This window comes from Oryctolagus cuniculus, chromosome 2 (genome assembly GCF_051225735.1).
Source record: "Oryctolagus cuniculus isolate XC-2025 breed Fujian yellow rabbit chromosome 2, ASM5122573v1, whole genome shotgun sequence".
In the NCBI taxonomy this organism is placed as follows: Eukaryota; Metazoa; Chordata; class Mammalia; order Lagomorpha; family Leporidae; genus Oryctolagus; species Oryctolagus cuniculus.
The window spans coordinates 179,301,982-179,317,037 of record NC_142868.1 but is presented as its reverse complement, the minus strand read 5'-3'; the positions used below and the strand labels follow the sequence as shown (position 1 = coordinate 179,317,037).

General features: G+C 57.2%; 1 protein-coding gene across 3 annotated transcripts in view; it reads left to right on the top strand.

Moving 5' to 3' along the window:
- The window catches only part of PLB1 (phospholipase B1), a 118,163-nt gene that overhangs the window by 100,707 nt on the left and 2,400 nt on the right, over positions 1 to 15,056 (top strand). For all 3 annotated transcript variants that reach the window (XM_089324486.1, XM_089324490.1, NM_001101708.1), the window contains 10 exon segments: positions 1,113 to 1,180; positions 1,400 to 1,443; positions 1,596 to 1,695; positions 4,817 to 4,868; positions 5,609 to 5,689; positions 6,791 to 6,856; positions 7,170 to 7,264; positions 8,297 to 8,375; positions 9,394 to 9,498; positions 9,943 to 10,038. In XM_089324486.1, the coding sequence (XP_089180612.1) occupies positions 1,113 to 1,180; positions 1,400 to 1,443; positions 1,596 to 1,695; positions 4,817 to 4,868; positions 5,609 to 5,689; positions 6,791 to 6,856; positions 7,170 to 7,264; positions 8,297 to 8,375; positions 9,394 to 9,498; positions 9,943 to 10,038 (786 nt within the window).

Below are 15,056 nucleotides of genomic sequence, written 5' to 3'. Positions count from 1 at the left end.
CTCCACCCACTGCCCACTGAAGGGCCCGTTGTTTGAGGCAGAGGGAACCCAACTCCCTGCACGTAGCAGAGTCCCCCCAGATGAACTGCATCAGCCAACAGCTTAGCAGTCGCCATGTGCAATGGGCATGGGCAATGCCGAGCCAGAGAGAGCGTGAGACCCCATCCTGGCCCTCCAGAGGCCCTGCAGCTAGGAAAACAAGTTCCGCGGGAGGAGATGGATACGGATACAGGTGACTCCCAGGACTTTCCGAAGAATGTATTCACTTCTGTAGAAACCACCACCACCCCGGGTGTGCGATGAGTCTTCATCTTGGTCTGAACGCAGAGCTGTAGAAGGGCACACGCCAGGCGAGAGGCAGGAGTTAGCCTTGGTGCTGTGTGTATGTGACTCATTGTTTAAAGTCCTTGTGTTATTTCAACAGTTGAGACAGCTATGCGTTACTTTTGTAAATTTCAAGGAGACAATTCTTTTTGAAAAAGTTTTTATTTTCATTTATTTGAAAGAGTGGCAGACAGAGGAGAACTAAAGATCTTCCATCCAAAAGTTCACTTCCCCAATGACCACACTGATCAGGGCTGGGCCAGGCCAAAGCCAGGAGCCAGGAGCTCCAGCTGGGTCCCCCATATGGGTGGCAGGGCCATCTTCTACTGCCATTGACAGGGAGTCGGAGTGGAAGCAGAGCAGCCAAGACTTGAACCGGTGCTCCTATGGGATGCTGGCCCTGCAGGCAGCGCTCCCCCTGTTTTGCTAAGACAGGAAATTAGAGAAAATTTTATACAGGAGATGGGAACTGATGAGGCCTTGGAGAATGAATTGGGGGTTTAAGCAACTGGGAAGGAGGGAGTTCAGTGTTCCAGGAAGGGATGGGGTGTGGGTAACGGGACAGCCTGGCCCAAGACCCTCGTGCTTTGGCACTCGAGAGGGATCCATTTGCTTAGACCTGATGGTATAGCTGGAAGGTACAGATGGTGTGGAAGCCGGGTGCGTTACGCTTGGAACCCTGGCGCGGGGCTCGGCTTGGACTCGCTGAAGGGTCAGAGCCAGGGGAGGCGAGGAGAGAGATGCGCTCAGAGGAGCAGGGCCCGGAACCTCCCCTTTGCCTTTCACAGCTGGCCATGGGCGCTCGACCAAGCAACTCCAGTGACCCACCCATGTTCTGGAGGGGCCTCTCCTGGAGGTGAGGATGCGTTTGACTTATTCTGTTGCCAACTCTTCCTGAAAGAGGCGTGCGTGCTGTGCTTCTCCACGCCACGCCACAAGGATGAGGTCTGCACCCCACGGCCCAGTGCTGACCCCATGCCCCGGGCTCAGAGTTCCCGGTTCCGGCCTGTCCATGCAACAGTACACACAACAGCAGGTCTGAGTGATTCTAACAGACATCCTTCCTCCTCTCCAGCATTGGTGGGGACGGGGCCTTGGAGACTCACACCACACTGCCCAGTAAGTAGGAGCAGGGGAAGAACCACCCTGTGGCCATGGCCTTCCCCCGGGGCAGGGGAGGTTGTCTGCAAGGGAGGAAGTCAGCCAATTCTGGTAAGACCTGAACCCCGTGCTCAGGTGCCACGGGGGCGCTCTGCCCCGTCTCTCTTCAGACATTCTGAAGAAGTTCAACCCTTCCATCCTGGGGTTTTCTACTGGAACCTTGGAGGGAACCATGGGACTCAACGTAGCAGTGCAAGGGGCCAGAGCTCAGTGAGTAGACGCCACCTGGGGAGGGAGACGGGAGGGCAGGGCCTGGAGATGGAGGTGGGAGATGGATGGTGTCTGGGAGCCCGGGCCCAGGTGGACTTGACAGCTGTGCATGGAGCACTTTCTGCATGTGACCCTGTGTGAGGGTTGTCTCCTGTGAGCCTCCCAGCCTTGGACGTGGGCACCATGAGGAGGACAGGGGCTCAGAAAGCTTCCTGAACAGCCACAGCCACCCAGGAACCAGGATCAGATCCTGGCTACATCTAGGGCCTTTGCACTGCCCGTGGTGCTGCCGCTGCCGGCCAGGGCTCTGCAGGGACTCTGGTCAGTCCTGCAGGGAGGATCTCTACACCCAAGAACAGAGCTCAGCTTGGGCTCTGTAGGGGCCCCCATACCTCTCCTCCCTTTGTGCCTGGACTCTGGAGGGAGGGCGGGCGGGTGAGTAGGTGTCAGGGCCCCTCCGACAGCCTGGGGCTTGTTTGTTTTCATGGGGATTTTTGTTGTTGACAACAATCCAGATCGTGAAAGCCAAAAGCCGAGGCGCCTGACCCAGCTCATTGGTTTTCTGCAGGGAGCGTGCTGTGCTGGGTGTTTGCTTTGTAGGAGGACTGCTGCGTGGAGGTCACCAGGGAAACGCGGCTGCGTGACTCACTGTTTACAGGGACTGCTCCCCGCTCCCCCCAGCAGCCCTCACCTGGGCCCTTGGCTGGGTTTGTAAGTCTGAGCCACAGGAAGCGTTGTCAGTTCCTCAACGTCACAAGCAGGAAGAAGTTATTTTTCTGCAAAAATACTGGGCTTTGCAGAGCCATGGTGCCAACGTCAGATCACTGTAGTCATTGTAATTTCCATAGCGCAGGCTTCGAGAAGCAGGGGTTTGTGTCTTGGTCTGCGGGCGCTGAAGCCCTCCCCCCTTTCTCTCCCTTTTGTCTGTCTCGTGCTGCTGAGCCTCTCTGCCAGAGGAGCTGGGAACTGCAGCAGCTGATGTCCAGCATTAGAGAGAGGAGAGCAAGCCCTTGACTGAAGCAAGGTTGTGGAATTGTTCGGGGACTCTATCACCACTCTGTCATTCACAACACTGTGGACGAGACCGAGTTCACCTGCGGACAGAGATAAACTGCACAGCCCGGCACCTAAGATGATGAGGTCTAGGGGTTTAGAGTGGCTGTGTCTATGTCCCAGCTCTAAGGCTTGCCAGCTGGGGGAACGTGGGCAAGTTTCCTGGCCTGAGTCTTCTTTGTGTCATCTGTAGATGGAGATAACAAAAGTACCCCCTCAGTGTAGGCATAGGGGGAACTGAGGTTAAATAGTCTATTTAGCACAGCACAGAATATGCAAGCACACAGAAGTGTTGGTGTTATTAGGAAATCAAAGTTTTATTCCAGGTCTAACCTTCAGCGATGAGCAAGGATTTGTTCAGTTGCTGCAAAGGACTGGGCCCGAGGTGGACCCCAAAAGGCGAGTCCCCTGTGCCTGGAGAGCTCGCGGTCTGGTTGAGGAGAGTGAGCCATGGGGAAATCGCTTCTGGAAAAAAGACAGCGTTGTGTGTGTGGAAGACTCGCTGCCCGAAGCCTCCTGTGCTTGGTCGTGGAGCGCAGCTAGGGGAACGGAACAGTATCAAGTAGCAGCTGGGCCCTCTAAACATAGACACAGACCCCGTCATCCTCCAGTGCGACCTCTTCCCTTAGAAATGGAGTTGGCCCTAGCGGGATTCAGGCACTCATGCAAGCAGCGCCCACAGCAAGTTAACAGCAGAGCTGCAGGTGGAAGCCCTGGTCCCTGGAGTTAAAAAGGAGGTAGAGGGGATGTGAACGGGCTCAGAGGAAAGGTTTGACTCAATTCGGGCCTGGAGCGAGGCGGGAGGTGGCTGCGGGCCTGCCTGCCTTCCTTCCCTGGCGACCGGTGAGGGCTTACCACCCAGGAATCCTCTGGGGCACATCGTGAACCTGTCAAAGTGATGGGCACGTCTGTGGTCACCTTTAACCAGGCAGGCTTTCCTCCTGGCGTTCTGATGGGCTCATCACCAGCTATAAGGTAGGGGTGTGATCCGAGATGTGTAGATTCACCTCGATGAGTACAAGGGCAGGGGTGGGGCTGTGTGTGCTTGACCACGGGCCCAGCTGCCTGCAGACAGGCAAAGATTGGAAGGGGCCCAGCCGGTGCTGGCTACTGCTTTTGTGACTTCTTGCACAATAGTTTGGTTACGTGCCCTTTGCTGCCCTCTCTCTCACACACACACGCTGTGCATCTATAGAAACAACTTTATTGAGGTCTAATTGACATGCAATAAACTTTACAAAAGTATAGGATTTGGTAAATTCTGTCATCCGTATACACCTGTGAAGCCATCATCACTGTCAAGATGACAACCCTGCTCATCCCCACAGCTGCCTCCTGCCCCGTTGTCATCTCTCCCTCCCACCCCTTCCTGTCTCTCCAGGTAACCACTAACCTACTTTCCATCCTGTAGGTTTGTTTGAATATTCTAAAACTTTAAGTGAGAGCACAGAGCACATCCTCTTTTTGTGTGTTTGATTTATTTGAAAGGCAGAGTTACAGAGAGGGGAAATAGGTCTTCCAGGCGCTGGTGTGCTCTTCCCAAATGGCCACAAGGGCCAGAGCTGAGCTGATCCGAAGCCAGGAGCAGCGTCTGCGTCTCCCACGTGATCAACTTTTATCCAGCAAAATTCTGAGGTTCATCCACAGTGTTGGGTCTACCAAGCATCTACTCCGTTTCGTTGCTGGCTACTGTACCACAGACCCAGATACCTGTCGTTCGTCATTTTATTTATGGCAGACGGGGCTAAAGGAGAATAATCGTGCCTGTACAACTCCCCCATCCTGGGTTGTTGCAAGGAGACGAGGGATGGTGGAGTCGCCGGAGGTCACCACAGAGAAGGGAAGCGTAAAGGAGCAGGGTTGGGGCCTAGAAGTCAAGGTCAAGGTGTCCTTCAGCCAGGCAAGGAGGAAGCCCATGGCCAACTCCTGGACTATACCCAGGCTGAGATGTGCTAAGAATGGGAGGCTTTTCCTACGTTGTGAAATGGTAACCCGGGCTGGCCTTCGTCTTCCTAGGTCTACCTTGCTCCTAAGCAACTCTAATGCCCCCATCTCCTCTCCATCCTAGGGACATGCCAGCCCAAGCCCGGGACCTGGTGGAGCGAATGAGAAACAGCCCTGTGAGTACAGGCTGCCGGCCTACGCCAGAAAAGCTGGGGAGGCTACAGCAGTCCCTCCAGGACCCCCTCTGGACCGCAGTGGCTCCTGCTACCAGCCTGTCTTTAAGAGGGGCCGCAGGATCCACGAAAGCGGGCTTTCCCACGGGCACGGCCTGGAGCAGCTGCGGGAGGGACGGGGGCAGAGTTGGCCGAGATCCTGGCCTCGGGCAGCTCCCACCTTACCCCAGCGCTGGCTTCCCAGAGCCCCAGTATTCAAACGCAAGGTCCTAAAAATAGGCTTCTCATTCCAATCCTTCCTCCTCGCTCCCCCGGCCCCATCAGAACTTCAAACCGCCACTTTGCTTGCAACACTGCGTGCCTGTGCCTTGGAATCCAGCTGCTGGCAAGATTCCTGTTACGGCGGGAGCTCAGGGGGCAGCTCCTCTGAGGGCCTCCCAGCCCCTGCCTGACCGCTCGGGCCACACTGGGCTCTTCCTCCAGTGCCCCCTGCCCATAGGGAGGCTCGAGGAGTTCTTCCCAGGGCAGCCCTGGGCCTTGGCTTCTAGCTGCAGCTTTGGCCCTCGGCTCACATTTCCAGAGTGTTAATCCACTCAGCCTTCCACAAGCCTGAGGAAGTGGGGAAGTGGGCCCTCCCCTACATCTGAGCAAATGCCCGGATACAGCCAGTCCCCCTGCGGGGTGGCCCAAAGAGAGGGTGAAAGGCAGAGGGTGGGCCTCACCTGGGATGTCTGTGCCCTCAGGAGATCGACCTGGAGAAGGACTGGAAGCTGGTCACACTCTTCGTGGGGGGCAATGACCTGTGTCACTTCTGCGAGAATCCGGTAGGCCCCTGACCCGGCCCTCAGGGGACCGGAGGAGAGAGATGCTGAGCTCTGTCGTATCCTTGTGCAGGCCCCGAGCCTGCCTCCCCACCCTCTCCAGGGTCACACTTGCCTGGTCTCCCAGGCGGCCCCTCGTTCACGCATGCTCAGAGAGGTCCCTGGGAGAACAGCTGCATTGGCTCCTGTATTCCCAAGCAAGGGTCAAAGTCTTATCAGGGTTTCCAGAAAATCTAAAATATTTTCCATGACTACTTTTAAAAACTTTCCTGTAACTTTAAGTTATGAAGAGATTTGACAAGCAGGGAGAGAAATCTTCCATCCACTGGTTCATTATTCCACATGGTTGCCAAGTCAGGGCTGGTCCAGGCCGAAGCCAGGAGCCCACAGCTCCATCTGGGTCTCCCACATGGGTGCAGGGGCCCAAGCACTTGGGCTGTCTTCCACTGCTTTTCCCAGGCCATTAGTTGGGAGCTGGAGCAGCCGGGACTTGAACCGGCATCCCTATGGGATGCAGGTGTCACGGGCTGCTAGAGCTCCACTCCTGTCCAAGGGAGAATGCCGCTTCCATGTTCAGCGTGAGCCCACCCACACACGTGTTCCTGTGTTTAGTATGAGTGCTTCGAGTCACTGCCACCCTCTGTATCAGTCTCCTATTCTGATACCTTCTAATGAGTCATATCCCAAAGTCCCTTCCTCACAGTATAAAGCCAAGCACGGGATTCGGTCAGCAAGCATTCACTGAGCACCTGCTGTTTACCTCAACCCTCCACCCGGCTGCCTCCAGCTGGGGAGCTGGGTCAATGCCCCTTGGGCTGGGTCATGAGGGATGGTGGAAATCAAATAGCTCCAAGTCGTGCCCACGCCTGCAGGACAGAGGGCCATGGTGACCCATGTGGTGGATGTGGCCGAGGCTGCCTTGGAGCAGGGATGTGGTCACTCCTGGGGTCTGGCAGGTGTCCCGACAGGGCTTCCTGTGGGTGAATCTGCCAACCAGCAACCGGGACTGGGCTTCCCCGCCTGGGCCCCAGGAGCCCTCCTGTGCTGTGGGTTCCTCTCTTGGGGGACTCCAGGGGCTGGCGAGAGCCGCTTTTCTCTTCTCAGGAGGGCAGCTCCGAGGGGGAGTACGTCCAGCACATCCAGCAGGCCCTGGACGTCCTGTACGAGGAGGTAGGAAAGATTGGGGCCTGCAGGCAACCTGCCTGCCTGCCATGCACTGGGGGCACTCTCCCGGGCTGCACCCTGAGCAGAGCCCTCCCCGCTCCGTGGGTGGCACTTGAATGGTGGGGGTGGGCACCGAAGACGGCTTAGTGAAATCGTACAAGTCACCGCCCAGCCGTGAGGTCCTGGGCCTCAGTTTCCTCAGTGGTAAAACTGGGGCAGACGTCCCCCCGTCCCCCCTTCCAGCAGTGCCCACGTCTCCCACCAGAGTGCCAGGAGACTCATGCACCTCCCCCCCCCCCCCCGCCCCGGCTCTCCACAGCTTCCGAGGACTTTTGTCAATGTGGTGGAGGTCATGGAGCTGGCCGGCCTGCACCAGGACCAAGGCGGGAGATGTGCCACACTGCTGGCAGCTCAGTAAGTGGACGGGTCAGGGTCCCGAGGGTGTGGACCCTGGGGAGGGCGGGACTCAGACGCCCGAGGAGGAGACCGGAGCAGAGGGAAGCACCCGTCCATCCTTGCAGACCTACTACACGGGAGTCCCTGAAGTGCTCTGCACCCGTTTGTTTTCCTATAAAGGGAGACCAGGACCAAATGGCCCCTTAGGCCTCCCTGACCTGGCTCCGCTGACACCCAGCCTCAGTGAGCTGCTCCCTGTTGAGGAGTCCAGGGGGGTGGGCTTGCATCCAGCCTCCCATCCTGCTGTGTGGGACACCTGTCCCGGAACGTGAGGATAACACCCGCACCTTTCTTGTAAGGTAGACGAGGGGTTGAAAGGAAACACACGTAGGGCACCTGGCCCACCTGGGACAGCCTCCCAGGAAGCTCTAGTTTTATTCTGTCCTTTACTGATCAGATCCGGGCTTGGAGGCCAGGTGCCGAGGGGCCGAAGCCCTGTTGGGACACCCCCAGCTCATTTAACCTCAGTGGGACCCTGGCTAGAAATTGGCACCTGCTGAGGCCAGAGGGGCTTTCAGAGTGTGTGTGTGACTGATGCTGCCGGGGGAGGAGTCCAGTTTGGGGTGAATGGGTTTGTTGTGCAGGTGACCAGCTGGTTCCCCCTCTTGGCTAGGCGCTGGGCCCTCAGGTGGCCCGGCCAAGGACTGGACTCTGGATGCTGCATTCCTCCTCGTTAAGGCCCTGAACCGCTGGCAGAGCTCAGAGGTCCCAGTAGTGTGGGGACAGAGCCATTGTTGCCATCTTCCCACAACTCTGGCCTCCTCCCTACCCATTCCTTCTCTAGAGAAAGGCCACAGGGGCGAGGCATCCACCACTGACTCCTCCCTTCTCTCTGAACAAGTGCCTTGCGGACACCATGCCCACCATCTGATGCTCTGGGTCACACTGCGGGGCACTGTGGGAGGCCACTTCCTGTGTATGGCAGAGTCAGCCTCCTGGGAGGACCAAGCCCAGGGAACTGAAGCTCACGCATGAGTTCTTGTCTCACAGGAGCCACTGCACCTGCTTCAAATACTCTCAGAGCTCAGTGGAGATGCAAGAACTGAAGAAAGTGAACTGGAACCTCCAGGTACGCCCTGTAGCCCTCCCTTCTCTGCCCCAGGTGGGAACCCAGAAGTCACGAGTTTAGCAAGGGTTGGCTGAGAACAGGTCCCACCCCCAGGATGGTTAAGTAGGCAACTTGAGAACCAAGGTCAGGGAGGGGAGGGAGAGATCCCAAAGAGGAAGTCGGAAGAACCCCACCCCTCCAGCCCCAGCCTGAGCAGCACTTGGCTCCTGGAGGAAACTGCGGGCTGGAGTCCATCCTCCACCCAGCACCCTGTATTACGGGCCCCAGCTCGGGAAAGGAGTGGCAGTCCCTGGCCTCATCTCCTCTGCCTCCCTCTTTAAGGCTCAGCCCCTCTGTCCTCACTTCTAGCCCAGTTCTTCTTCCTCTCCCCACCCCCCTCTGCTACTCACATCCCTCCACGTCCACCCGAGTCCCTCTGCGAATGAACCCATCTTCACTTAAAAAGCAAGACAGCTCCCAGCTCAGAGTCAGTCTGCACTCACTGGACTCGGGGGCCATAGACGGTTCTCGGGCGTTTGCATCTTGTCTCCTCTTCTGTGCATGACAGGTCCCTTGAGGGCAAGTACTTCTAGTGGGTTCCCTTTACAGCCCATGTTTTTGGCATTTAATAAATCCAATGACTATGCACTGTCACCCCCCAAGTCCATGGGTGCTTTGGGGTGCTGGTGTATGAGGTCATCCTCATTGGAGCTGATCTGGAGCCTGGATTTGACCTGACCTCTTCAAGCCATCAGGAAGCAGGGCAGCCTTTGGTCCAGGAGCTGTGCAGGTGGGGAGTTGCTTCCACCAAGGGTCTCGGGGGCCAGCCCCGCCGTGCCCCTGAGAACCAACACAGGGCCTCCAGACGCAGCTGCTCACGGTGAGGTGCGGGACGAAGGCACACGTGGGTCCCGTTAGCAAGCCAGCCCCCTGCAGTCACCATTCGTCAATGGGTTGACTCCATCTCAACCCACAAGGCAGCAGGAGCGGCCCCGCCCCGCCCTGCCCAGATGCTTGAGCAAGCTCCTCCCCTCCCCAGAGCGGCCTCTCCAGGCTCTCCTACTCACACCAGTACGTGCAGCGTGAGGACTTCGCCGTCGTTGTGCAGCCTTTCTTCCAGAACACTCTCGTCCCACTGAACGGGGTGAGCTGGGGGGGTGGGTGGTGGCTCAGGGAATGGAGCGTTTAAAAGATGCATACTGGTGGGGAGGGCCTGGATTTCACACTAAAATAAACTTATCTTTTAATTCAGTGTTTCCATGAACATTTTGAGGCTTCCTTCTCTAAATGCCTTTTTAGCATCTCTCTCCAAAAGGGCTCCCCAGGGTGTTTTTGTTTTATTTTTTTCCAAAAGCATGATTGGAACTTAGATGCACTTGCAAAGAAAAGGAGGGACTCAGCAGTGACCAAGTCCCCCCCCGGGGCCTGGCCCCGCTAGCTGCCTCATGGCGATAGAAGGGAATCCACAGGCCAGTGCCGGGGAGTTGGAGGATGAGAAGAGCAAAGTCCGTGCACCTGCTGGGGTGGGGTGGGTGCAGGTAGCTGCATCCTTGGCCCAGGGTGCTGAGCCCCGTGCCTTCGTTTGCAGAGAGGGGACACTGACCTCACCTTCTTCTCTGACGACTGCTTCCACTTCTCAGAGCGCGGTCATGCCGAGATGGCCATTGCCCTCTGGAACAACATGGTGAGTGGCCGACAGCCCGGCGGGCTGGGGCATGGGGGGATCCGAGGATAGGGCTGCTGAGTCCCATGGCGACAAAGCTCAAAATGGCAGCATACCATCTTCCTGTGCGCATACACACAGAGGGTAGATAAGGGCTCTCCAAAAAGTTCACAGAAAATGTATTGTGAAAAAACTGCTTTTACCAAATAAAGTCACCTGGGGGTTAGCACGGTGGTGTAGCAGGTTAAGGCCAATGTCTGTGATGCTAGCCTCCCATGTTAGAGTGCCGCTCCCTGCTGATGCACCTGAGAAAGCAGCAGCACATGGCCCAAGTGCTCAGGGCCCTGACGCCCCTATGGGAGACCAGGATGGAGTTCCAGGCTCCTGGCTTTGGCCTGGGCCATTTGAGGGAGTAGCCAGCAGATTGAAGATCATTCTCTCCCTCTATCAAAAAAAATTTTTAAGAGCACTACTTGCTAATTCACTCAGATTCCTGGGGCCAGGAGAGACTCAATTCCAGTCTCCCACATAAGTGTCAGGGACTCAACGACTTGAGCCATCAGCTGCTGCCTCCCCAGGTGAGCATTAGCAGGACGCTGAAACTTGAGCAGAGCCTGAACTTGAACCCAGGGATGCAGGCCTCCCAATCAGCATCTTAACCGCCGTGCCCAACGCCAGCCCTGAGGTTGTCTTCTAATTGCTGTTCTCTGTAAGCTGCTTGCTGCACCCTCCTCCATCCACCCACCTTGTTCTCCAGCAGCTCCTAAGGGATCAGACTGGATCAGACGACAGCTTCAACCCCTTACTGTGTGACCTGGGGCAAATGATCTCACTAGCCATTAAAAAAAAAATCGTTTGCAAACCAGTGAAACTGACCCAGATTTCAGAACTTGCGTCAGTGTGTGCACAGCACCAGGCACGTAACTGGCCCTCAACGCCCCTTCCAGCACTCTGCTGTTTCTTTACAGCTAAGTAAACCTCAGCACTGCCCGCTCGCCCAGGCTGCCACCTATGGCAGCCCTTTCTGCGGAAGGGAAAGGGGTCTTAGGGAGATGAGCAGAGAGCCCTGGGGCCCCAGGGAGCCCTGGCCAAGTGCCCCGCCACTCAGCGCCAACCATCAGAGCCTGACCTGCCATGGGCTATATCCCCTTGCACAGAGCGCACGCGTGCCTTCCCTACACGCAGCTGCTGTGACCCAGTCCCCACCCAACCTGCGCATGCCTGCTGCTCCCTTGTGTGGCTGCAGTTCCAGGCCCGTGGCACAGACACCCCTATGCCTGTCAGTCACCCCATGTGTCCAGCCCCTTCCTCCTGCACGGCAGGCTTTCCCCCACAGCCTCTTGACTCGCACTCACTCAGCTTCCTGTGCGTTTGGGGTCCTGGGTATTCCCTCCCAGGGACACTACATACGTGGCCACTCCTAACACTTCCATCCCACCGGACTCTGGACTGCGCTGAAGGCATCTTTGAGCTCCTCCCTCCCTCATACATGCACGCACCCCCCAACCCTGCCAGCAGAAGTTTTTAAATCAGTTTGAGCCATGCGACTCCCGCAAGTCGTGGATTTCGCCGCAGAGGTCACTGTGCCCTGCCTTCATTTCTTTTACCGGACTGCGTAGCCACTCCTCTTCCCAACCTCCCACCCCAGACTCCCGGGAAGCCAAGCCCGGGCTGTGTTTTCTCCCCACTGGGCACCTCCCGGGCGCCTGCAGGGATGAGGGTGACTCACACCCGACACGCCCCGTTGGTCTCCTTCTGCGTGAATTGACAATGTTCTGGTCTTTTCTTCCAAACAGCTCGGTGGCTTTTCCCATTCACCCAAGCGAGAGGCTTTTACTTCATAAAGGCAAGGGAAGGGCAGAGATGGGGGAACAAAGGGCGGGAGCGCTGCTGGAGCCGGCTGGTCCACGGCTCCCCAGCAGCCCCCAGATTTCCAGTAACAAAGCTGGAATCACAGAGTTTATCCTGCTCCGTGGAACTTGGGGGACATCAGTAACGTTTCATCCAGCACTGCTTCAGTTAAAGCTGTAGCCGGCCTCGTGCTAACATTTCAGATTATCTTACTGGAGTCTTAGCCCTGCAGTGACATAAAGTAAACCGTAGGCAGCCAGAACCTTCTGTGACCCGAGACCCAGCATCTTAGAGGTTAGCAGCACAATGGGAACTAAAGTCCGCGTTCTCCATATCCCGTCCCGCTGGCTGCCGTGGCCACACCCTCACCCTCCCCCGCTGCTGCCAACCTGATAAGCACATGTGTAAGCCGTGACTTCCTGTCTCGTATTCAGAGTCCTGTGACGCAGCGTCTGTAGGCCCTGGTGAGTGTTCCCAGGGCACCCTGGGGCAACACACACCTCGCCCTCACTCTCACATACCAGCATTCCTAATAGCCCCAAAAGCAGCACTGCCACTGTCCACCAACAGTGGCAAGAATAAGCTGTGGTATGTTCTTTCCAGGGCATGCCTTACTCAGTGAGAATAAAGCAACTTCTACAGCAAGCAATAGGAGCATGATGGTACTGGGGAAAGTGGGAAGGGGGCTTCAGGGGCATGGTGCCCCGTTTCTCTATCTGGATGGGGTATGTGGTCATCAAGGTCCACCAGCTGCTGTGACTTGTCCCCAGGTGTTAGTTCACTAAGCTTACTTAAGAGGTGCTGGGCCACCACGTCCCACACTGGAGAGCCCGGATGCAAGTCCTAGCTCCACCCCCAATTCCAGCTTCCTGCTCAGACTCATACCCAAGCACCAGTTCAAATGGTGAGGTCCCTGCCACCCGTGTGGGAGACCTGGATGAAGTTCCCAGCTGCAGCCTGGCCCAGCCCTGGCCATGGTGGACATTCGGGGAGTGAAGTGTCATAGGAAGTCCATTTTTAAAAAAAATAGAAACATGTCTTTTAAAAATAAGTCTACTTTAGGCCGGCGCCGCGGCTCACTAGGCTAATCCTTTGCCTTGCAGCGCCGGCACACCAGGTTCTAGTCCCAGTCGGGGCGCCAGATGCTGTCCCGGTTGCCCCTCTTCCAGGCCAGCTCTCTGCTGTGGCCAGGGAGTGCAGTGGAGGATGGCCCAAGCGTTTGGGCCCTGCACCCCATGGGAGACCAGGAGAAGTACCTGGCTCCTGCCATTGATTGGCGCAGCACGCCTGCTGCGGCGGCCATTGGAGGGTGAACTAACGGCAAAGGAAGACCTTTCTCTCTGTCTCACTGTCCACTCTGCCTGTCAAAAAAAAAAAAAAAAAAAAAAAAAAGCTAGTACCTGGCTGGCTTATCCACAGAGATTCTCACTTAAGGGGCCTCGAGTGGGACTTGGACTCAGGCTGTTTTCTTAGTTCCCAGAAGACTTCATTATGCAGGGCTTAGGAACCACTGCTTTGGTCTGTTCGCCTCAGGGCCACTACGTACAGTGTGTAAACAAGCACGTGCCCCTGTCACTCCCATGCCCAGCACGTGAGACCTGCAGGGACTGGACCTCCAGTCGCCCTCTGGCCGCCTCTCCATGTACTTTGCAATCCGGCGAGTGGGTCCTGTGGTTTCTGGCACTTGCTCTTCCTCTTATCTCCAACGGCCCCCTGCCCTCTTTGCCCCTCACCACTTAGCCCAGGCAGGCAGGGGCCACCACACTCCACTGCACCCTGCCTGGTCCTGTCATTTGCTACCTCATTGATATCCACAGTGCCAGCCCTGGGCCTTCTCCCTTTAGGTCTTGGCCATCCGGATCCGTGCACCCATTCATCAACAGCTGTCCATGTGCTGGGGACTGTTGTAGGGAGAAAGCTGTCCCTGCTCTTGTGGCGCGTACAGGGGAGTGAGGAAAAGGTAGATAAGAAGTAGACGAATAAGTCAACAAGGTCCTGGCTGTCCACATTCAGGGCTTCGTTTAAGGGGTGATGGGAGTAATAGCCTCCCTAAAGCAGTGGCTCGAGAACTGAGTGTCAGGTCCAGGGCCAGAGTGTTCCAGGCACGGAAGAGACCCACACGGGCCCCAGTCAAGAGGGAGCTTGAAGCATCGGAAAGTAAAAGTCAGCATGACAAGGTCCAAGTGACGGGCGAGGCCAGGTCCATGGAGGGCTGTAAGCAGGGGAGGGACCTGCTGTGGCCTGGAAGGAAGCCAGGGTGGAATGGGGTCTAAGAAACTGGGTGGGGGGTGGGGCTGGCAGAGAAAATCAAAAGTTCCCTCTCGGACGTGCTAAGTGTGAGTGAGCCGCCTTCCAGGCATCCAGAGGCACAGATCAGCGGTTAAATATAGAAGTGGGAGGTCAGAGGTCAGAGGTCAGGCTGGAGACCCGGGAAATGCGAGTGGGGCAGCTATGGTCCTCCCCGCCGCGGCCCGAGTGCTCCTGCAAGAGCAGGTAGGAAGGAAAGAGCGAACGGTCAGCTGCCACGCTCCGGGCCCTCATCGCGGCTCCTGAGGCCACACGACGAGCAAAGGAGAAGGGCGTGGTGTCCAGGGAGCCAGGGAAGCCCAGGTCACAAGAGAGGCATCGACTTTGACCAACACTGCAGAGAAGCCAGGCAGGACACAGAGTGACCGCTGGGTCTGGCTGGGCGGAGCCCAGGGGTGGTCTTGGCCAGAGCGTCCACCGAGCGATGGAACTGCAGGCTGGCCGGGATGGGCAGTGCAGCCGTGACCCCCGGCGACCCCAGGAGCTGTGGGGAGGCAGAGCCAGGGCAGCAGAGGGCAGGTGGGGCTGGAGGGAGAGCGAGCAGCAGGCTGCGTGCCCGGGGGAGGGAGCTTCAGACAGAGACGTGTGGCCGTGACCCTCCTGTGCCTCTCAGCTCCTGGACCATCGCTGGGAGTCCAACTGTGACGCCTGTTCTGCCACTAACTAGCTCCCTTCCTCTCTGCTGAAGTTTCCTCCTCTCTGACCTGCAAGAAATGCCTCACCTTGCACATATAAGCACCCCTGTGTTACACACCTCCTGTTCCCTCATTTGATGCCTGCCACAACCCACTACACCAGCAGCTGGCCCTGGGGAAGTTCAGTGGCCCGCGCAGCACCGCCCAGTCATTACAGGTGGAGCCGGGACCCCGGCGACCTGCCCA